This window comes from Cyclopterus lumpus, chromosome 3 (assembly GCF_009769545.1).
Source record: "Cyclopterus lumpus isolate fCycLum1 chromosome 3, fCycLum1.pri, whole genome shotgun sequence".
Classification (NCBI taxonomy): Eukaryota; Metazoa; Chordata; class Actinopteri; order Perciformes; family Cyclopteridae; genus Cyclopterus; species Cyclopterus lumpus.
The window spans coordinates 29,232,297-29,254,796 of NC_046968.1; the positions used below are offsets into that span (position 1 = coordinate 29,232,297).

General features: G+C 53.1%; 1 protein-coding gene across 5 annotated transcripts in view; it reads left to right on the forward strand.

Annotated features, from left to right (window-relative positions):
- LOC117728808 (golgin subfamily B member 1-like) overlaps positions 1 to 22,500 on the forward strand; it is a 36,662-nt gene that overhangs the window by 10,683 nt on the left and 3,479 nt on the right. The window contains exons 7-22 of one of the 5 annotated variants that reach the window (XM_034529682.1): positions 345 to 524; positions 626 to 748; positions 914 to 1,027; positions 1,138 to 1,402; positions 1,844 to 1,959; positions 2,138 to 2,255; positions 2,337 to 2,428; positions 2,512 to 2,662; positions 6,849 to 7,000; positions 8,785 to 8,908; positions 9,818 to 9,951; positions 10,653 to 10,762; positions 11,014 to 11,182; positions 11,276 to 11,380; positions 11,524 to 15,648; positions 15,865 to 22,413. In XM_034529682.1, the coding sequence (XP_034385573.1) occupies positions 345 to 524; positions 626 to 748; positions 914 to 1,027; positions 1,138 to 1,402; positions 1,844 to 1,959; positions 2,138 to 2,255; positions 2,337 to 2,428; positions 2,512 to 2,662; positions 6,849 to 7,000; positions 8,785 to 8,908; positions 9,818 to 9,951; positions 10,653 to 10,762; positions 11,014 to 11,182; positions 11,276 to 11,380; positions 11,524 to 15,648; positions 15,865 to 22,413 (12,627 nt within the window). Of the gene's footprint in view, positions 1 to 344; positions 525 to 625; positions 749 to 913; positions 1,028 to 1,137; positions 1,403 to 1,843; positions 1,960 to 2,137; positions 2,256 to 2,336; positions 2,429 to 2,511; positions 2,663 to 6,848; positions 7,001 to 8,784; positions 8,909 to 9,817; positions 9,952 to 10,652; positions 10,763 to 11,013; positions 11,183 to 11,275; positions 11,381 to 11,523; positions 22,414 to 22,500 lie in introns of all 5 variants that reach the window. The other 4 variants (XM_034529678.1, XM_034529680.1, XM_034529681.1 and 1 more) reach the window with 4 other exon arrangements.

Below are 22,500 nucleotides of genomic sequence, written 5' to 3' on the forward strand. Positions count from 1 at the left end.
GGCGCAGGTCATCTTCTTGCTTCCTCCACTTCAATCCAATTTATTCTTTATTTCACATGTACAATATCGTAAATTATCAATTAAAAAAATAGCGGAAACACATTTTAAATCCAGTAAAACTAACAATCCAGGGGGTCAACCGCAGAACAACAAAAAGGAAAGAAAGCATCAAATAAAACGATTGCATAACTCCAGGTTAAGTCCGATTGTTCCTGGAAACGTATTAATTTACAAGCTGCAACACGTCGGCTATATTTGATATATTTCTCCGGGTATCAATAATAAGATCAATAATTCCCATCCACCATGCGTGCTTAATGTTGAACCGTGCTGCACCTCCTCAGCAGGAGGAGGCCGGGGCGGCGCTGCAGGAGCTGCAGCTGCTGGTGCAGAGCCTCACCAGGAAGGTGGGCGAGGCGGAGGAGCGCTACAGCCTGCTGCAGGAGCAGGCGGACAGCCTGAAGGAGCTGCTGGCCTCCGAGAAGGAGCAGTTCACCCAGAAGGAGAGCATGTACAAGCAGAACGTACGTTCCCCTGCGCACGGCTTCAGTTGGGGGAGGTGGTGCTGTGGTCCTGAGTCTCACGGTATGTGTGTGTGTGTGTGTGTGTGTGTGTGTGTGTTTAGATCCACACGTTCAAAGACATCATCATTCAGAAAGACCAGCAGCTGGTGGAGGTCAGCCAGATGCACGAGCAGGAGCTCTTCAAGCTGGCGGCCAAGTCTGACGCCAGCGCCGACCTGGAGCAGGTAGTGACCTCACTATAACTTAATAATCATGTCTGAGGTATCCACTGTGCACTACGAACACGCTTTACTTATTTATTATACCGTTGCTCTGCGAGTACTGGTTTTATCTCTGAGTGTCTCCTCTGAGGTCTTTCTGTGTGACGTGGTCTCTGTTTGTCTCCTCAGCTGTTGAAGGCTCTGAAGCAGAAGCTCCATGAGAAGGAGGAGGTGCTTCTGGGTAAAACGCAGGTCATCGACGTTCTCCAGGGAGAGGTGGACGGCCGGGACCAACAGATAAAGGTCAGGGTTTTATTTATCTATTTATATATATATATATATATATATATATTTTTTTGTTGTTGTTTATTTATATATAAAAAACGAATGAATAAATAAATATAATGCCACAGGATCTGGCGGAGCGCCTCCATCGGCTGCAGGTGGAGCGCGAGAGCCTGGCGTCCAAGATGGAGGCCGAGAAGCACGTGATGCGAGCGCAGCTCCGCGACCTGATGGAGAAGCAGCAGGCGGAGGTGCAGCGGGTGACGGAGCAGCATCAGGCCCAGATGGAGCGGGCGCAGCAGGACCTCCTGGGGCAGCTGGAGGAGCAGAGGAGGTCCTCGGGGGGCGGAGCCATCCCCGAGGCCTCCGTCCAAAGGATGGCCGAGCTGGAAGGTCGGTGGTTCTCTGCTGTGATTGGTCGGAAGACGTTCAGAGGAAGTTCATCTTCAAGCCTGAACACATTAAAATAATGTTTCATTCATCCAGAATATAGAAAACTATTTAACAATAAATAAAATATAGCGATGGCATTCACATTTTTTTTTTTTTAAATGTTAAAATATTTTCACCCTTTTTGTTGTAAAAAATCTAATTTAATGGTTGTTTTTTTTAAATTCAAAGAAGACAATTTAACAATAAATCAAATATAGCGATGGCATTAGAATTGTTTTTAATTAGATTTTTGTTTTTACCCAATTTAATCACCATTTTTGTTGATAAAATAGTGATCAATATATATTCTAATCACAATCCGTGGGACCTCTTTTGAAACCATGTTCCTGATATGTCTTTATCATAATTTCATCTAATATATATATTTTTTTTTTTTTGCAGCCCGATCGAAGCAGAAAACGGAGGAAGCCGTAAGGTCAGAGGCCAAGTTCATGAAAATGAAGGCGTGGTCTAAATCCCGGATCAGACAGCTGGAGGAGGAGTTAAAGAAAAGCCAAGTGAGACCAGAACATGTTTAGTTGTTTATGAGTTTACAGTTAGAACCGGAGGTTAGCTTATGGAGTTCAGTGGTTACGCCTTCATTCTCCCTCCTTCGCCCCCTGGTGGTGAGGAGAATAATGCAGCTCTGAGGCTGTAAACTGAGTAAACGGCTGTTTCTTTTGCGCCCCCCTTGAGGCTGGAGGCGCCCCCCCGGACCTGACCGCCCTGCGGGGTCACATCACGGCGCTGGAGGAGGAGCGAGAGGAGAACCTGTGGAAAGTGGAGCAATACGAGGAGCTCAAAGCAAAGAACGGTACCCAGACTCAACCGTTTGGAGGTCTGCAGCCGCCGGTCGCCGCGAAGCCAAAACACTCATCTGGTTTGTTTCTGCAAGGCATGCTGGAGGCCAAGCTGGTGGTGTACGAGGAGCAGCAGAGGACCCTCCACGCAGACCTGGAGCAGTTCACCAAGAGGGCCGCCTCTCAGGTCCGGCCCCGCCCCCCTTCTTTCTTTCATATCTATCCGTCGCCTCCTATTGGACCTCCCTGTGACCTCCCTTCTGCTCTCAGGCCAGCGAGTCCGGCAGCGCCGACGACGCCCAGAGCCAAGTGCTGGAGTGGCAGGAGATGGTGACGGAGGCGGCCAGCGCCAGGGACCGGGCCAAGGAGGAGCGGGCGGCCATGGCGCTCCGCATCAGCCACATGGAGGAGGAGCGAGAGGGTAAGGGGGGCGGGGCTAACGTCTCACACTCTGGGCTTCACTCCTGTGGTCTGTGACTTTTACATTCTTTTCACTTTTCCATCATCCCGTCGCTGAGCTCATGATTTGCATGTGTGGGTGTCCTGGCCCAAGGGTCAGAGGTCACAGCCTGTAAAACAATACGAACCGAAAGAAGTTGAGTCTGGAGGGTGCAGTCGTTTCATCATTCACGAATGATACAACTGTGTGTAATGATCCAGTTTTTTTAAAATCATTTATATTTAAAGTTATGGTTAAAATCGTGAACGTCTTAATGAGAACCCTGGCTTGAAAAAATAAATAATTATGATTACTCACTGTTTATGCATAGTATAAAAGTCTCCTCTAATGTATAATAATTATTATTATTATTCTATAATAATAATAATAATTATTATTATTATAGAATATTAATAATAATTATTATTATTATCCTATTTGTAGAATTATATTCCACAGGCTACTGAGTGAGATCGTTCCCGACTCATTTGATCCAAACAACATTTAAAAAACAATAATCACATTTATTTAACCCAAAGACACAAATCTATTTTATTTTTGCCATTTTTCATAAAATATGATTTTTCTGAAAAATGGCCAAAAGAAAAATATCAAATTTTAATTTGTAAAAAAAAAAGTAAATATAACAAATTTAAAAACCATCACTAAACCCAATCAACTGAATTCCTTTATTCAGTCCTGACACCTCCACCAACACCTCCTCCACCAACACCTCCTCCACCAACACCTCCTCCAACACCTCCTCCAACAACACTACCTCCAACACCTCCTCCACCAACACCTCCTCCACCAACACCTCCTCCAACACCTCCTCCAACAACACTACCTCCACCAACACTACCTCCACCAACACCTCCTCCACCAACACTACCACCAACACCTCCTCCAACAACACTACCTCCACCAACACTACCTCCACCAACACCTCCTCCACCAACACCTCCTCCACCAACACTACCTCCAACACCTCCTCCACCAACACCTCCTCCAACACCTCCTCCACCAACACCTCCTCCACCAACACTACCTCCAACACCTCCTCCACCAACACTACCTCCAACACCTCCTCCACCAACACTACCTCCAACACCTCCTCCACCAACACTACCTCCAACACCTCCTCCACCAACACTACCTCCAACAACACTACCTCCACCAACACCTCCCCCACCAACACTACCACCAACACCTCCCCCACCAACACTACCTCCAACACCTCCTCCACCAACACTACCTCCAACACCTCCTCCACCAACACTACCTCCAACACCTCCTCCACCAACACCTCCTCCACCAACACTACCTCCAACACCTCCTCCACCAACACTACCTCCAACACCTCCTCCACCAACACCACCTCCAACACCTCCTCCACCAACACCACCTCCAACACCTCCTCCACCAACACCACCTCCAACACCTCCTCCACCAACTCCTGCACCAACACCACCTCCTCCACCAACACTACCTCCAACACCTCCTCCACCAACACTACCAACACCTGCACCAACACCACCTCCTCCACCAACACTACCTCCAACACCTCCTCCACCAACACCTCCTCCACCAACACCTCCTCCACCAACACCTCCTCCACCTCCTCCATCAACACCTCCTCCTCCATGTTGTATAGCCACATTCTAAGTGTGTGTTCCACTGGTTGTTGTCTGACTGAACATTACTTTCTTTTCCTTATTTTTTCCCGGTCCTCACTGAGTGTTTGCTCCTCCCTGAGTCCCTCCCCCCCCCCTCCCACTCCTGCCCCTGCTCCAGGGATGGGAGCAGCCACTCAGAACAGTTTCCCATCAGTTTTGTGCATGCAGGTCGTCCCCGCCCCCCTTCCCCTCCAGCTGTCGCTCACTGTACTGCCGGCTGCTCCCCCGAGCTGGGCGGAGAGCTGCCGGCAGTACAGTGAGCGGGCTGCCATCTTAGAGTCCGCCATTTTTGTTTCCCCGCTCTTACCCGCCTCCTTTGTTGTTCCTCTGTTCCATTTCCATCTCCTTCTGTTTCTTTTGATTTCTGGTGTGGCCAAATGACAATAACCTGCTCTCAAAGCCAACGTTGGCATGGCTCTCACTAATACGGTGAATAACACGAATGGAGAACGTCTTTGTCAGCAGATTTTATTCATATCTGATAAACACTCACATAGAACAGATGTTTTGTACCACCGGGGGGCGACTCCTCTGGTTGTATAGAAGTCTATGCTTCACGTGTTAAAGCTGCATTCTCTCTCCTGACCACCAGGGGGCGACTCCTCTGGTTGTATAGAAGTCTATGCTTCATGTGTTAAAGCTGCATTCTCTCTACTGACCACCAGGGGGCGACTCCTCTGGTTGTATAGAAGTCTATGCTTCAAGTGTTAAAGCTGCATTCTTTCTCCTGACCACCAGGGGGCGACTCCTCTGGTTGTATAGAAGTCTATGCTTCAAGTGTTAAAGCTGCATTCTCTCTCCTGACCACCAGGGGGCGACTCCTCTGGTTGTATAGAAGTCTATGCTTCAAGTGTTAAAGCTGCATTCTCTATCCTGACCACCAAGGGGCGACTCCTCTGGTTGTATAGAAGTCTATGCTTCAAGTGTTAAAGCTGCATTCTCTCTCCTGACCACCAGGGGGCGACTCCTCTGGTTGTATAGAAGTCTATGCTTCAAGTGTTAAAGCTGCATTCTTTCTCCTGACCACCAGGGGGCGACTCCTCTGGTTGTATAGAAGTCTATGCTTCAAGTGTTAAAGCTGCATTCTCTCTCCTGACCACCAGGGGGCGACTCCTCTGGTTGTATAGAAGTCTATGCTTCAAGTGTTAAAGCTGCATTCTCTCTCCTGACCACCAGGGGGCGACTCCTCTGGTTGTATAGAAGTCTATCCTTCATGTGTTAAAGCTGCATTCTCTCTCCTGACCACCAGGGGGCGACTCCTCTGGTTGTATAGAAGTCTATGCTTCATGTGTTAAAGCTGCATTCTCTCTCCTGACCACCAGGGGGCGACTCCTCTGGTTGTATAGAAGTCTATGCTTCATGTGTTAAAGCTGCATTCTCTCTACTGACCACCAGGGGGCGACTTATCGTTCACTTTACTTTTTATTTTCTTCCTCATTCAATCCTCTCGTTCCTCTGATGGTGAATATTTGGTGATTTAAAACATAAACACTAACCTTATAGACCACATCAATATATAATATAATATATAATATATATTATAGACGCTCATCTCTCCGGTTCTTCTTTCTGATCATAAATAATCCTTCCTGCTGTAGTCAGTGTTCATCTCTTCTTCTACCCTGAACCCACTGACCTCTTCTCTCTTTCTGCTCCACCCTTTGCTTTAAGCTCCGCCCCCCCCTCCCCCCCCCATCCCCACACACACACACTTCCAAATCAGCCTGTTGTCACAAAACAGATGGGAACACGTTGTGTTAATCAATCCTGCTGGCCTCCTATTCGCTGATCAATTAAAACCACAGAGCGTCCGCTTGGCCTCCGCGCCGCGTGTTTGATGCCTGTTTGTCCTCTGCTTCGCTGTGAGGTCTGCATGCTGACAGGATGCTGCTGATTGGTCCACTTTACATGCAAAAGACTCTCTCTCTCTCCCCCTCTCTCCCCCTCTCTCCCTCCCTCTCTCGCCCCTTTTCTCTCTCTCCCCCTCTCTCCCTCTCTCTCCCCTTATCTCTCCCTCTCCCCCTCCCTGCCTCTCCTCCCTCTCTCTACCTCTCTCTCCCTCTCCCTCCCTCTCTCTCCCCTTATCTCTCCCTCTCTCTCTCCCTGCCTCTCCTACCTCTCTCTCCCTCTCCCTCCCTCTCTCTCCCCTTATCTCTCCCTCTCTCTCTCCCCCTCCCTTTCTCTCCCTCCCTCCCTCTCTCCCCCTCCCTCCCTCTCTCTCCCCTTATCTCTCCCTCCCTCTCCCTCTCTCTCCCTTCCCTCTCTCTCCCTCTCCTCCCTCTCTCCCCCTCCCTCCCTCTCTCGCTCTCTCTGTTGTTGCTTGAAGCTGTTTTCTTGTGTGACAAAGTTTCCTCATCCCCTCTTCATTGAAACACGCGACACTCTTTCTCTCTCCTCCGTCTATCTTCAAACCCCCTCTTCTTTCACTCCTCCCCCTCATCCCCCCATCCATGCTCCCTCGATCCAACCCAACCCCTCTCCCTGTGGCACAAAACTGATTGAGGATGACTGGTTCTTTCCCGGCTGCTCCGATCCAGCTCTGGCCAGCCGGCAGCAGGAGTTGGAGGAGGAGCTGACTCAAGCTCGGGGGCTCGGCCGACGTCGGGCCGGAGAGCTGGCCGCCCCGGTGCAGTGCAGCCTGCGGGTAGGTGGCGGCGCCCGCGTTTACCACGATTACCAATGCCACGAACGCATCTTTAAAGATGCCTCTTTCAGCTCTGCATCAGAAAGCTCCTTTTGTAGTCTGCAGCCTAACGGCAACGACCTAAGCTAACGGCACCGACCTAAGCTAACGGCACCGACCTAAGCTAACGGCACCGACCTAAGCTAACGGCAACGACCTAAGCTAACGGCAACGACCTAAGCTAACGGCACCGACCTAAGCTAACGGCAACGACCTAAGCTAACGGCACCGACCTAAGCTAACGGCAACAATCTAAGCTAACAACACCGACCTAAGCTAACGGCTTGGGGCTCAAACAAGTGGTTGTTGTCATACTAGTGTCGACCACAAGAGGGCGCATGTTTTAAAGAGGACTAAAAGGTCTTAATTTCTTTACGCACTCGAAACACAAATAAAGTGCAAATATTCTGTAATTTAAAACTTTACTTTGGATCACTTTAGTTTTTAGAACGCGAGGTGTTGGTGCCTCTTGTGGCTGAAAGGAGAATTACAGCAGCATCTCACTTACCCTTTAGGGCTTCCGTAGCTTTGATTAAGGTAGCTACATGAATTAAATTTCAGAAAAGTTATATAAAATGTATTGTTGTTATTATTATTATTATTATTATTATTATTATTATTATTATTATTAACAGAACTCCAGAATACTGGAATTCCTGATTGCTCACATTGAATTGATCAGATAAGATAAGACTAGGCTCAGCTAAGACCAGGCTCAGCTAAGACCAGGCTCAGCTAAGACCAGGCTCAGATAAGACCAGGTTTAGCTAAGACCAGGCTCAGATAAGACCAGGCTCAGATAAGACCAGGCTCAGCTAAGACCAGGCTCAGATAAGACCAGGCTCAGATAAGACCAGGCTCAGCTAAGACCAGGCTCAGATAAGACCAGGTTTAGCTAAGACCAGGCTCAGATAAGACCAGGTTTAGCTAAGACCAGGCTCAGATAAGACCAGGCTCAGATAAGACCAGGCTCAGCTAAGACCAGGCTCAGCTAAGACCAGGCTCAGATAAGACCAGGTTTAGCTAAGACCAGGCTCAGATAAGACCAGGCTCAGATAAGACCAGGCTCAGATAAGACCAGGTTTAGCTAAGACCAGGCTCAGATAAGACCAGGCTCAGATAAGACCAGGCTCAGATAAGACCAGGCTCAGATAAGACCAGGTTCAGCTAAGACCAGGTTCAGCTAAGACCAGGTTCAGATAAGGTTCAGATAAGACCAGGCTCAGCTAAGACCAGGCTCAGATAAGACCAGGTTTAGCTAAGACCAGGCTCAGCTAAGACCAGGCTCAGATAAGACCAGGTTCAGATAAGACCAGGTTCAGATAAGACCAGGTTCAGATAAGACCAGGCTCAGATAAGACCAGACTCGGATAAGACCAGGTTCAGATAAGACCAGACTCAGATAAGACCAGACTCAGATAAGACCAGACTCAGATAAGACCAGACTCGGATAAGACCAGACTCGGATAAGACCAGGTTCAGATAAGACCAGACTCAGATAAGACCAGGCTCAGATAAGACCAGACTCAGATAAGACCAGGCTCAGCTAAGACCAGGCTCAGATAAGACCAGGCTCAGATAAGACCAGACTCGGATAAGACTAGGTTCAGATAAGACCAGGTTCAGATAAGACCAGGTTCAGATAAGGCCAGACTCAGGTAAGAACAGGATCAGGTTCAGGTCTCTGTTTAAAGACACGCTGCCCTGCTTCACTCCCCCCCCCCCCCCCCCCCCCCCCCCCTCAGGAGGACTTTGGATATGACGGCCGGGCCTCGTTCCAGGACCCGCGGACCCCCTCCGAGAGCACGACCCCGATGGAGGGAGAGAACATGGGAGGTTGGTGGCCCGAGTTCAGTTCCCCCGACTCAGGTGTGAGCCCCCGCCGGACAGCCGGCATGCACACGTTCACCCGCTCCATCACCCGTTCTCACCGCAACGCTCCGACCTTCATTTGGTGTTGTTGGCTGTCGGTCGGTTTCATTTCCCCCCTCCCCCCGTTTTGCATTTTAAGCTCCTCCCACATTTACTCAAACCCTGGGACAATTGGTGTAGCCCCAGGAGAGAGAGAGGCTCACGGTGTTGTCTGTGGACATGGTGCATGCTGGTTGAGCTGGTTTACTGTGAGGTCGTGTGAATGTCGGTGGCCGGATCCGTGGTAAGTTTTTATTCTGTTATTGTCCTGCTGGTTTTCTTTCTTCATTTCCTCTCATCCTGTCTTGTTAAGCTCCTCCTCCTTGTCGTGAAAACTAAAAAAAAAGACCTCAGCGGTTGTCGAAATGCGTTAAATGTGTTTTGTGGCGCTGCATTTCACGGCCTGTCTTCTACTAACGAGTGTTTTCTGTGATCGTTGCTTCCCACTGAGTGACCTTTGACCTGTTTTCGCCCCCCCAAGTCGTACAGAGGACAGTAGGGGGGTCGCTTTAAAAAAAAAAAAAACAACATTGAGTTTGTTTTTATTCAGCGAGTGTCTTCAGTATTCTCCTTTTGTGGGCGTGAACCTAAAAAAACACACACACACAGATTATAGAAAAAAATTGTCGTAATGTTTTTCGTGAATGTTTTTCACCTTTTGGATAAAGTAATAATAAAAAAAGAAAAGCGACGGCCCTACAACCCAGTTAAACCCTTTGAGCAGCTGTAGGGCTTTTATTCTGAAACTTCTGTGCAGGAAGCGCCCTGAACATCTGAATGAATGAAAAAAAAGAGCATTTCTGTGAATGTCCCATGATGTTGAATTGGCACTTAAACCCCGCCTCTGACTCCGCCCCCTCACTCCAGAGGGCCTGCGGTCCGTCGTGGAGGAGCTGGAGCTGGAGCGGAACCAGCTGCAGGAGCAGATCCTGAGTCTGGAGGAGCGCTGCCAGGACCTGGAGGACCGGCTGCAGCTGCAGGCCCGAATAGAGGCCTTACAGGTAAGCCCCTTAAACCGATGGAGAAAACCCTGTTAATGGACCAGGATAACAAACCCTTCTAACACAGGTGACGTTTGTAGATGAAGATGAGCAGCCATTTTGGGTCTCCCAGGTGTGTTGGTGTGTTGGTGTGTTGGTGTGTGTGTGTGTGTGTGTGTGTGTGTGTGTGTGCGCGAGTGTGTGTGTGTGACGGCTAACGGTGTGGTGTGCTCGCTTAATCTCCGACACCTTCTGGTTTTTCCATGCAAATGTTCTGACTCACCGGGTCGTAAGTCACACTTCACGGCTTAAAGGGACAGTTAGGCTTAAAGGGACAGTTAGGCTTAAAGGGACAGTACGGCTTAAAGGGACAGTATGGATTAAAGGGACAGTACGGCTGTTCTGAAGTGTGTGTGTGTGTGAGCTTCTTCTCCAGTAGATGGAGCACAGTGATGTTCTGCTGTGCACGTGTTTTACACACTAAATAATCTATGTGAGTTTAAGTCTTAAGATATATTTAGAGTATCTTGTCAGAGAACTGAAGCTGCGCTCTTGAACTACTGTCCCTTTAATATTGTGAATACCAGAGTCCATTATTCCCACAGAAACGGGTAAAATAAACACCTGATAATGTTAAATATTCTGACGTTGAGTACACAAACAGCTGTTCCCCGTGTCCGGCGCTCTTTGATCAATCGTATCGATCCGTCTCTTCCTCCCAGAACGAGTCGGAGAGACTTCAGAGTCAAGTCGCCGGCCTCCGACTTCAGCAGAGCCGCGACGCAGAGAACCACCAGCTGCTGGTGGGCGGCCTCAACGAGCAGCTGAAGGGGTGAGCTCCTCTGTGGGGGGTCTGAACCTGGTGTTGTGCTCCTCGAGGTCTGAACTTGTGCTCCTCGAGGTCTGAACTTGTTCTCCTCGAGGTCTGAACTTGTGCTCCTCGAGGTCTGAACTTGTTCTCCTCGAGGTCTGAACTTGTTCTCCTCGAGGTCTGAACTTGTGCTCCTCGGGGTCTGAACTTGTTCTCCTCCAGGTCTGAACTTGTGCTCCTCGAGGTCTGAACTTGTGTGTTGTGCTCCTCAGCCTCAGCAGCACTCAGGAGTGCCTGGAGAGCTCGCTCATCGAGAAGGAGAACGCGCTGGCCAAGACGTCCGAGAGGCTGCAGCTCATCGACGGCCTCCGGGAGTCTCTGGCCGAACGAGACCTTCAGTGCAAAGACGCCTGTGAGAAGCTCCTTCAGGCCGAGCACGCAGTAAGAGCTCCGCCTCCGCGTCCGGGTTGGCTCCTGTGGATTATAATTCTGCAGTTCTTCATTTGACATTTTGTTTTTGTTTTTTTTCCGCAGCTCGAGAACGTTTCCAAGAGATGCGGCAGCTCGGAGAAGCGCTGCTCTGAGCTGAAGACGGAGGTCGTCGACGTCACGCAGAAGCTGAGCGCGCTGAAGGAGAAGGTGGGATTTCTTGGTCCTCAGAAGACTTTAATCCGCCCACGCCACCAAAAGGAATACATGACGTGCAGTATTCTTACATGGCGTTGCACTAGTTGGGACAATTCTCCTTCATTCTGCCTTCATCGTCGTTTTTGTTTTTTCAGACGCAGAAGCAGGAAGTCGCCATCGAGACTTTGCAAGCGGAGCTGGATCAGACCAACGAGGAGCTGGACAAACTGAACTCCGCCCACCTGGACGAGCGAGCTCAGCTCATCCACGACCTCCAGGGCTGCGAGCGGGAGATCGACCGGCTCAAAGACGCGCTGCTGGAGAAGGAGGAGGAGCTGCAGACCCTCTCGGGGAACGTGGCGGAGTACGCGGAGCAGGTCGCGGCGCTGACGCTGGAGATCAAACTCAAAGACGAGAACCTGGTTCGCGTGGAGGCCGCGCTGAGTAAAGCGGAGCGGGAGGCCGCCATAATCAGAGAGTCTCAGACCTCAGACCAGCAGGCGCTGGTGGAGAAGGTTAAGGATGCCCAGGCGGAGCTGCTCCAGGCCAAAGAGGAACGAGAGTCCAGAGAGGCGGAGGTGGAGCATCGGACGAAGCGGAGCGAAGAGGACAAGATGACCATCCAGGAGCTTCGGGGGGAGATCCAGAAGCAGCTCGCGAACCATCGAAATCACCTCTCGGAGAGTGAAGCGCTCAGAGAGCAGCTGACTGTGTCCACGCAGAAGCAGCAGCAGTCAGAAGAACTCCTTCTGCGGCTCAAGGACAACGACGCCAGCAGCGAGCAGCTCCGACTGCAGCTCAGCGAGAAAGAACAGACTCACGAAAGAGAGCTGAAGTCCGTCAAGGATGAGCAGAACGGGCTGCTGGCTCAGGTGCAGCAGTACGGCAGTGAAGTGCAGGCGTTGTCCAAGCAGCTGGAGGAGCAGACGAGGAGGGAGGAGCACATCAGGAAGGAGATCCAGGAGAAACTGGACACCATCGAGACGCTGGACAACCAACGGAAGGCGACCGCCGAGCAGGTCGAGGCCGAGAGGCGGAACCGGGATTCTGAAAAGGAGAAACTGAGCAGTGAACTTCAAAGCAAGTCGGAGAACGTCTCCAGACTGAAGAGTCTGTTAAAGAGCACGAAGACGGAGAGAAAGCAGCTGCAGGACAAAGTCAACGGGCTGACGGAGGAGCTGGAGCGGCAGCAGCAGAACGTGAAGGAACTCGGCGAGAAGGTCGCGTCCGCTCTGGAACTCAACCAGAGGCTGGAGAACCGAGTGGACGTTCTTACGGAGGAGAAGGAGAGGCTCAAGCTGGACGTGGCCGCGAGCGCGAAGGCGCTGTCGGGAGTGACGCTGGAGAGGGATTCCCTGCAGGAGAAAATGTCCTCGCTGGAGACGCAGCTCTCGCAAAGCAGCGCCGCCATCGAGCGGCTGCAGAGGGACAAGGAGGACTTGACTCTTCGAGCTCACGAGTTGAACAGAGTTCTCGACCAGAGCTCTAACTCCAGCTCCGAGATCCTGCTGGCGAAGACCAACGAGTGCAGTGACCTTGTCCAGTCGCTCAGGGAGAGAGAGGAGGAGGCGGAGCGGCTCCAGCAGGACCACCGGGCCCAGATCGAAGCCCAGCAGAACCAGCTGACGCAGCTCCAGGAGGCGCTGTCTCTGCTTCGGGAACAGGAGGGCAGTCTGAAGTCCGAGTTGAAGGAGAAGGAGACCGCGTTGGCTGAGGAGCAGGAGGGCAACCGCAGTTTGCAGAGCGAGGTCGCGCTCCAGAAGAACACCGTCGTGGAACTACGAGCGGAAGCCGCTTCGCTGGCCGAGGAGCGAGAAGAAACGCTGAAGGATGCGACGCGACAGAGTCAGCAACACAAAGAGGAAGTCGACGCCGCCAACAACGCCGCGAAGGCTCTCGGCGAGCGGATTCGTGCCGCGGAAGAAAACGGCAGGAAGCTGGAGGCCGAGGCGGAGCTGAGGAACGGCCACGTCCAGGCGGTGACGGAGCAGAACCACCAGCTCCGGGCTGCTTGTGAGTCCAGAGAGCAGGAGCTGGCTCTGCAGGCACGGGTCCAGTCGGACCTCCGCGGACAGCTGACCGCGACCCTTGAGCAGAATGCCAGTTGCAGCCTGAAGATCGGCCGCCTGACGGAAAGCAACGAGAGGCTGCAGGAGGAGCTGGCTCACAACAGGAAGTCGGTGTCCGAACTGACCGCCGAGAGGAGTTCACTGCGAGAACAAAACGCCGGGCTGGAGATCCAAACCTCTGAGAATCAGAAGATGATTAACGGCCTGTTGAAGGAAAAGGAGGCGCTGGCGTCTGCAGGAGACAAGTTGAAAAAGATCCTCGAGGAAAGAGAACAGTCGAACTCGGCGCTTCTGCTGGAGAAAACGAGCGAATGCGCCTCCCTGTCAGTGGCGTTACGGGAGAGAGAGGAGCAGCTGGAGGGTCAACGAGAGCAAGTTGGTGGACTCAACACGTCGTTGAATGAGAGGCAGAACCAGCTGCTGCAGCTCCAGGACACTGTGTCCATGCTGCAGGAGCAAGGGTCCGTGCTGAAGACCGCCCTGCTGGTGAAAGAAAAGGAGCGCGGCGTCCATCGGGAGGAGGCCGAGGCCCTGAAAGCCCTCGTGGCGCAGATGCAGAGCGACGTGGAGACACTCGGGAAAGAGACGCAGCAACGAGAACAGACGTCGCGAGACCTAACGGATGAGTTTCAGAAGCAGAAAGACGCCATGAGCGAGAGCGCCGCCGAGTCGGAGGTCGAGATGGCCGGCCTGAAGGCCGCTGTGCAGAAGCTCGTCGCGGAGAACTGTCATCTGACGCAGAATGAGGACCGGAGGAAGGCTGAGATCGACGACGCTAACGATAACATTCAGGCGCTGACTGAGCAGAACGCGAGGTTCAAGTCCGAGCTTCAGAAAGCGTCCGGAACGCAAGAAGAGGTCGGGCGTCTCAAAATGGCGGTCTGTGACGCGCTCTCGGAGAGGGAGGGGCTTGACTTGGCCATGCGAGGAAAAGAAGACTCCCTGAAACAGCAGGAGCATCTGATCCAGCAGCTCACCGGCAGGATCTCTGAGCAGGAGCAGCAGCTGAAACAGAGAGCACATGACAACGCCGGTTCAAGTGCAAAGGTGGTAGAGCTCCAAGAGTCCATCCGTGAACTCAGAGGACAAGTTGACGGGCTTTCTTCAGAGTCTTCGGTACTGAAAAGTACTTTGGAGGAAAAAGAACAGCTGAGTCTCGAATATCAGAGTCGTTCTTCAGCTGCCATTGAGGATCTCCGGTCCAGTCTGCAAGCCAAAGAGGCCGAGTGCGAGTGCTTGAGAGAACAGACTTCCCACCTCGAAGAGGCGGTCACAGAGCTCGACGGCAGCCTCCGAGTACAGACGTCTGAGGCGGAGGATCTGAAAAAGGTCTTGGAAGAGAAGGAGGCGGCTCTTTTGGACCAATCGAAGTCCCTTCAGGACGTTCAGCGACGAGCGGATGAGGCGTCGCTCTTCAAGACTCAGTTTGTGGAAAGCACGGAGTCGGTGTCGCAGCTTCAGAGTCAAATCCAGCTCCTGTCGGCCGAGTCTGGAGACCTCAAAACGTCAGCGGAGGAAACGCAGAGCGCCTTCAGCAACCTTCAGGAGAAGTACGCCGCTAACTTAGAGCAGCTGCAGGACGCGAGGAAGCAGCTGTCCCAAGCGACCGGCGAGGCGTCCAACCTGCGGAGGTCACTGCGAGACACCGGCGACGAACGTCAGGCGGCCATAGAGACGCTGAGAAACGAGTTGTCTCTGCTCCACCACGAACTAGAGCGAACCCAAGACCTGAACTCCGGTCTTTCAAAGGAAAAGGACGACGCTTTGGCTTCTCACCAGGCCGGCGTGTCGCTGCTGACCGTCGAACTGGAACGACTCAAGTCTCAACATCTTCAAGTCGTGGCTAAAATGAACGCGCTCACGGAAAACCTGGAGCAAAGGGAGATGGCGCTCCATGCCATTAACAGTCAGTACACATCCCAGGCCAAACACGCATCCCAGCTGGTCTCAGAGATGCAGAAACTAGAAGAGCAGAACAAGAGGCTGAGTGAGGAGATCGGTCTGTCGAAGGAGGAGCACCAGAGGCGTCTCACGGCCGCCGGTCATGAAAACACGCATTTGCAAGAACAGGTCAGAAAACATCTTTCAGAGAGGGAGGAGCAGGAGAGGAGGCACCTTCAGGAGCTGCAGGTCCAGATGGAGCAGCGGTCCAGCAGCTTGAGCCAAGTAATGCAGCAAACGGTGTCCGAGAAGCAGAGCCTTCAAGCAAAGGTTAGTGCCAAAGACCAGGAGGTGTGTCGATTACAAGAGAACATTGAAAAGATAGAGCAGGTTCTGCAGGATTCTGAGAAAGAGTGGCTGTTAGTTTTGGATAGAGAGAAACAGGATAAGAACCTGCTCGCAGAACAATTGAAAAGTGTTGAAAATGAAATGAAATCTAAAGATGTTAAAGTTAATGCTCTGAAAGGAGACTTGGACCGCTTGCAGGAGAAGCTGGCAGAGGCCTCCTCCGCCATCAGGCAGGGGTCCGATCAGCTGAGCTCCAAAGAGTCGGAGGCGTCAGCGTCCAGGACTCAGCTGCAGAAGGTTTTAGAGTCCGTCCAGGAAAAGGAAAAGGACAACAGTAGTTTGCAGCGAGCTCTAAACGCTGCAGAGCACGAGCTGCAAAGACTTGTAGCGAGAACGAGTGGCGCTGAAGAGCCCTTGGAGTCTGAGGGGTCGGCTGCTTCTTTGCAGGACGCGATCAAACGGTTGCAAGAAAGCCATCAGTCCGAGGTCGACGCTTTGAGGGAGGAGTTGGAGGGAGGCGCTGCACAGTTACAAACAGCGCGGGACACGCTTAACAGAGCGGAGAGCAGTAACAGCGAGAAGGGTCGACAAGTCGCTCTTTTGAAGGAGACGGTGGAGCGTCTGCAGACTCGACTCGACGCTGAGGTGAAGGAAGCTGCTGTCCAACACTCAGCAAAGGACGAGCAGATCACCCGCATGAGTGCTCAGACCGCTCAGCAGAAGGAGTTACTCGCCGGGCTTAGTCAGCAGCTGAGGGACAGAGATGCGTCCATCGGCCAACTTATCGAATCCGCCTCAAGCGAGAGAATGAAACTCGGGGAAGAGAGGACGTCGCTGTCGGCCCAGTTGGAAAGCGTCGAGCGAGAACATGAAACCTCCACGAAGAGGCTGGAGGGGATTTCTCTGCAGTTAGAGGAGCGTCTGTCTCACTCTCTGAGTGAACTCCAGGCCAAAGGTTCTGAGACGCTCGAGCTGATCGACCAAAACGAGGAGCTGAAGAGGGAACTGGCCGAGGTGGCGAAAGAGAGAGACGCGGCCAAGAAGAAGCTTCAAGCCGCTCTCGTCGTCAGAAAGGATCTGTTGAAAAAGATTGAGCGGCATGAAAACCAGAAGGAAGAGAGCGTTTCACTTTTACAGGACGAATTAGAAGGAGCTCAGGCCGCTGCAGAGATGAATCGAGAAAACGTTTCTCTCCTCGAAAGGAAACTCCTGGAGAAAGAAGGAGAGATTCTCCGACTCCAAACAGAAAGTGAGAGACTCGTGGAGCGATTGCAGTCGGAGAAACGAACATCACAAGCGGCGTGCGACGAGAAAGACGTCTGTTTGTCGGAAGCTGTGCGGACGCTGATGGAGAAAAGCTCCCTGGTGGAGCAGCTGCAGGCCGGAGCTGCCGGGAGGGAGGAGGCGTTCGAGCGAGACCGGAACGAATGGCTGCGGAGATCGGAGGAGCTCCAAAAGGAAATCGAGTCGCGTAAAGAAGACTCGGAGGGCAAATCTTCCTCCGCCACCGCCGATCTGGAGAACGATCTCGCACAGGTGAAGCTCGAAAAGGCGAAGATGCAGAAGAAGGCCCAGGCTGCCTTGCTGGCGCGCAAAGAGACGCTGAAGAAAGTCCAAGAGAAGGAAAAGAAGTCGAGCCAGGAGCTGGCCCAACTGAAGGACGACTACAAGGCTCTCCTGGAGCAGCGCTGCCAGCAGACCAACGAGCTGAACGAGAAGGTCCGGGAGCTGGAGGAACTCCGCGAGAGGTCTCTGTCCGATCGAGACGAGCTCGTCGAGCAGAGCGATAAAACTCTCCGAGACCTGAAGATGTCCCTGGTGGAGAAGGAGATTCAGTGCCGCTCTCTGTCAAACGTGCAGACGGAGCTTGACGATGTGAAAACCAGGTTTGAGAGCGTGCGTCTGGAGATGACGATTAGAGACGAGGCTCTGGCGGTCGAGGAGCGAAGAGCAGACGCTCTGAAGTCCAACCTTCAGGTGGCGGAGAGTCTCTTGGAGAAAGCTCACGCAGACTTAGCAGAGAAAGAGGAAGCCATTCAAGTTGCAGAGCTGAAGGCCCAGAAGGAGAAGCAAGCTCTGTTGCTCGAGCTGAGCGTCTCACAGGAGCACGTGCACGCCCACGAGGACACGTGTCGCCTCTTGGTGGAGCGAAACAAGGCTGCTCTGGAGAAAAGTGACCGAGTGAAAGGGGAACTTGAGGCTCTCGCGTCACAGAAAGCTTTAGAGGCGGCAGAAACGCAGCAGCAGCTCAGTCACGACAAAAGCCTTTTGAGCGAGGAGCTGCAGGAAGCACAGCGGCGTTGTTCCGAAACACAAACCGAGTTGGATTCGTTGAAGCGGGAAAAGGAGATATCTCACCGATTAATCGGTGGACTCGAAGACGAGCTCGCGGCACTGAAGGAGAAGGTCAACGAGCCTCAACCCATCAAACGGGAGGACGGGAACGAAGACTTCTCGTGTTCGTCCCGCACATGTGCGGAAAGCTTTGAAGCGAAACTGAAGGAGAGAGACGACGCCTTGTCACTTTCTCAGGCTCAAGCTTCAGAGAGGGAGGAACTCATATCTGCACTCGAACTGCAGTTGCAGCATCAAAGCAAAATGCACGAAAGTGCCGTTGAGAAGATGAGAACGGAGGCCGCCGAGCTTCAAAAATCTGGAGACGATGACGCCAAGGCCAACGACCAGGCCGGCCACAGAAAAGCTGCACTGCTGACCAGGAGGCTTCAGGCAGCGTTAGTGTCCAGGAAAGAGCTCTTGAAGGAAAACGCGACCCTCAAAGAAGAAGCTGGAAAGCTGACGACCGAACGCGACGCCAAAGAAGCCGAGTGCCGCTCTCTGGAAGCGTCGGCGCTGAAGTTGAAGCGACAGAACGTGGAGCTGGAGAGCTCCGTGTCGTCTCTGACCAACGAGAAGGACGAGCTCGGCAGAGAGGCCGACGGCGTCTTCAGCGAAAACCGGAGCCTCTCGGCCGCCTGCGACAGCTTGAAGCTAACCATCGAAAGCATCACGCAGCAGAAGCGAGCGTTCTCCTGCCAGCTCGAGTCCCTGAAGGACTCGCAGACGGACGAGCTGTCCACGTGGAAGTCGAAGCACGCCGAGCTGAAGCAAGACTACGAGTCTCTTCTCCGGGCTTATGAGAACGTGAGCAGTGAAATGGATAAGATGAGGCAGTTTTTGGAGGGGGCGAAACGAGACCGGCAGGAAGCCCTCCGAAAGGTCCACAGTCGGGAGGCCGAGATAGAGGTTCTGGACGAGCGAGCTCGAGAGGCGGAGGAAGAGAACGGAAGGATTAAAGAGAGGATGCACAAGTTCTCCAGAGAGAAGCGGCAGAAGATCGAGGAGCTGGAGGAGGAGAATCAGAAGACGAGAAAAGAGCTGGCTGAGCTCGAGGAAAACCACAAACCGAGCGATAAAGATCGACAATGGGAGGCGGAGACTTGCAGACTCGGAGAGACGCTCACGGAATTGGAGGCTGAAAATAACCGACTGGCAGAAAAGCTTGAAGAGGCTCGGCGTGCGTTGGAAGAGAAGCACTGGGAATCAAACGCGTACACAAACGACATGCAGCTCAAACTTGACGAAGCGCTCACTTTGAATAATTCCCTGACGGCCCAGATCGAGGCCCAGAAGACGGAACTCAGAGCCCAGTTGGAAATCAACAAGTTGTTCCAAAAGGAGAAGCAGAATCTTTGCGAAAGATTCGAGAAAATACAGAACGATCACGAGCTGCAGCTGGGAAAGAAAGACGACGCCGTGAAGGAGCTCAAAGAGGTCATTGACAAACGCGCCCGAGAGAGCATTGGCCTGAATGAGAAGGTGAGGATCTTGGAGGATGACAAGTCCCTTCTGCAGGAGGAGCTTGAAAACGTCCAAGAGTCTTCCGACAAGGTGAAAAATGAAAACGAATATCTGGAGACCGAGATCCTGAGGAACTCCGAGAGGATCGATGAACTGACCGAGTCCGCCGCTGCTTTGCAAACCCAAAACACGCAGCTGTCCTCTCAGCTGGTGGCGAGCAAAGAGATGAGCGGTCAAGTTCGCCAAGAAAAAGAGGAGGAGCAGCTCAAGCTGGTCCGAGAGTTCGAGGAGAAGCTCAAGACGGTTCAGAGAGGCAGCGAGGGCTCCAAGAACGTGAAGAAAGAACTGCAGGAGCTGCTGAGGGAGAAGCACCAGGAGATCAACCACCTGCAGCAAAACTGCATCAAGTACCAGGAAGTGATTCTGGATTTCGAGAGCGCTGCGAAGAGCTCGCGGTCAGCCAGTGAACACTCGGCGAGAGAGCTGAAGAAAAGCTTGGAGCAAATGTCTATTTTGGAGGAGAGTCGTCAGCTGGTGGAAGCAGAGCTGGTGGCGCACAAGGAGCTCCTCCAGCAGGCCGCGGAGAAGATCCAGAGGGTCGAGTCTGAACGCGACCAGCTGGCTCTGGACATCGTGCAGGAAAGTAACAAAGCTGAGGACCACAACATCAAAACATTATCACCAACTATAGATGAGAAGCAATTCAATTCTTATTTGGAGGATCAGTTCATGCTGCAGCAGCAGATAGAGGACCTTAAGGACCTGAAAGACGAAGAGAGTCAAAAGGTTAACGAGCTGAGGCAGCACTCAGACTCTCAGGATCTTGAAATCGCCACTCTGAAGAGATCGGCTGTCACCGCTGAGGCCAAGCTGTCCGCTTTGTCCGCCACGCCTCAAGGCGCAGAAGCGTCCAGACGCTGGAGTGATCTGTACCAGAAGACGCTGCACGAGAAGGACAGCCAGCTCCTGGAGCAGGGCTTTGTGATCAAGCGGTTCCTGGAGGACATGAGGCTGAAGGACAAAGAGGTGAGCGAGTTCCGACTGACCAAGTCCCGACTGGAGAGGACCGTCGGCGAATACTCCGTCGCCGCCTCGGCGCAGCAGAGGCAGCTGTTCCTCCTGAGCGCCAGCAACGCTGAGCTCTCCGAGGCCGCGGAGCTCACAGCCGTGCAGGTGAGGGAGCTTGGCACTCACGCCCAGAGACTCGAGCAGGACAAGAGCGCGCTGAACCGACTGCTCGCCGACAAGGAGGGCGCAATGTCCCAGATGCAGCTGACTCTGCAGCAGGTGGAGAAGACGAGTGCGGATGCGGACGCTCAGCTGCTCCTCCTGCAGTCTCTGAACGACAGAGTCCACGCTGACTTTGAGAAGCAGGAGGGCATCGCTCTGCAGCTGAAGACACTCCTCCACAGCAAAGACGCCGAGATCTCCTCCCTGCTGTCCTGCAGAGACGGACAGATGTCCGGGTATCTGGAACAGCTCCAGGCCAATCACCGCGCCCAGGTGGCCGTGTATGAGGACAGGTTGGCGTCCTCGCGCTACCAGAGAGAGAAGGCCGACAAAGAGCTCAGAGGCCTGGAAGCCAAGGTGAAAAACCTGCAAATTAAAGCCAACCGGTCGATCCAGGAGAAGGAGCAGGAGGCTGCGAAGATGGAGTCATTCAAGAACTCAATGGTGTCTCTGCAGAGCGAACGGGAGCGACTAACGTCGGAGTACAGGATCCTGGAAGCAAAAAGCCAGTTGGGGCTTAAGGGGAAAGACGGCTCGGCTGACGGCGGCGCCACCAAAGGCCTCAAACACGAGATACGGAAGCTGTTGCATCAAATGGATGATCTCAACTCTGAAAACGCCATGCTCAGGGCCCAACTGGTCCGCTACAGAGAGGACCTGAATCAGGTTTTGTTCCTGAAGGACAACCAGCTGAAGGTGCTGCTAAAGAAGCAGCAGGACGTGATCAAAGACCTGGAAAACCAAAAAGCCGCGGCCGAGAAGCAGCACAGAGAGTCTCGGTCGGAACTCAGAAAGGAAGGAGAGGCGAGTGGTATTTTAAGGGTTGAGACTTTTCAACTCAAAGCTCAGGTTTCCAGTCTGGAGGCAGACGTGTCGACTCTAAAACAAGAAAGAGCTGCAACCAATGAAGGCAAAGTGATCGCTGATTTGCGGGAAGCGGTCGCGGCCAAATCGGCTGAATGCAACGACCTCCAGCAAAAGCTTCTCTCTCAGAAGGTTCGAACCGACGAGCTGAAGGAAAGAATGCAGCGGGTGGAGAACGAAACGGACAAAAGCCTGTCTGAAGCCGAGGACAAGTACAACGGCGAGCTGGACGCCTTTGAGCGCGAGGTGGAGCTGATGAGAGACGCCCGGGAGACGGCGGATCTCAGGGCGGCGAAGCTCGCCAAGGAACTGCTGGAGGTGGAGCAGCGGCTATCGGAGGCCACGACGCGGAGCAGAGACAGCCGGGCCCAAAGCGAGTCCATGTGCGGGGCCATGGCCGCTCTGCAGAACGACCGAGACCAGCTCATCGAAGACTTCAAGGTCCTGAGAAACGGGTACGACGAGGAGCTCCGGGAGGCTCGGGCGGCCCTGAACAAGGTGGAGCGCAGCCTGCGGGACGCCGAGTCCGACCTGGCGATGTCCGCCAAGGAAAGGGACGTCCTCGCCCGGACGTTAGCGGCCGCGGAGAACAAAGACGCGCCCGCGGAGCTGAGCCGGTTGCTGGAGGAGCTGTCCACGGAGCTGCTGGCGAAGGAAAGGGAAGCCAAGCGGATCGCGCTGGAGAACGACGCGCTCGGCAGGCAGCTCTCGGCGTTCTCCAGATCCATGGCCAGCCTCCAGAACGACCGCGAGCGGCTGATGGACGAGTTGGCCGGGGCCAAAAGGGCGGTCGATTCCAGGCAAGGGTCGAGCCCGCAGACGGGAGAGTCCAAAGGGAGTGGCCTCCACGGGCTGGTAAGTGAAGTCCTCCGCTGTGGTTTGAGTTTGGCTGCTCACTTACTCTCTGTTGCATTTAGCAGACAGAAAGCATGCAGGCTGGAG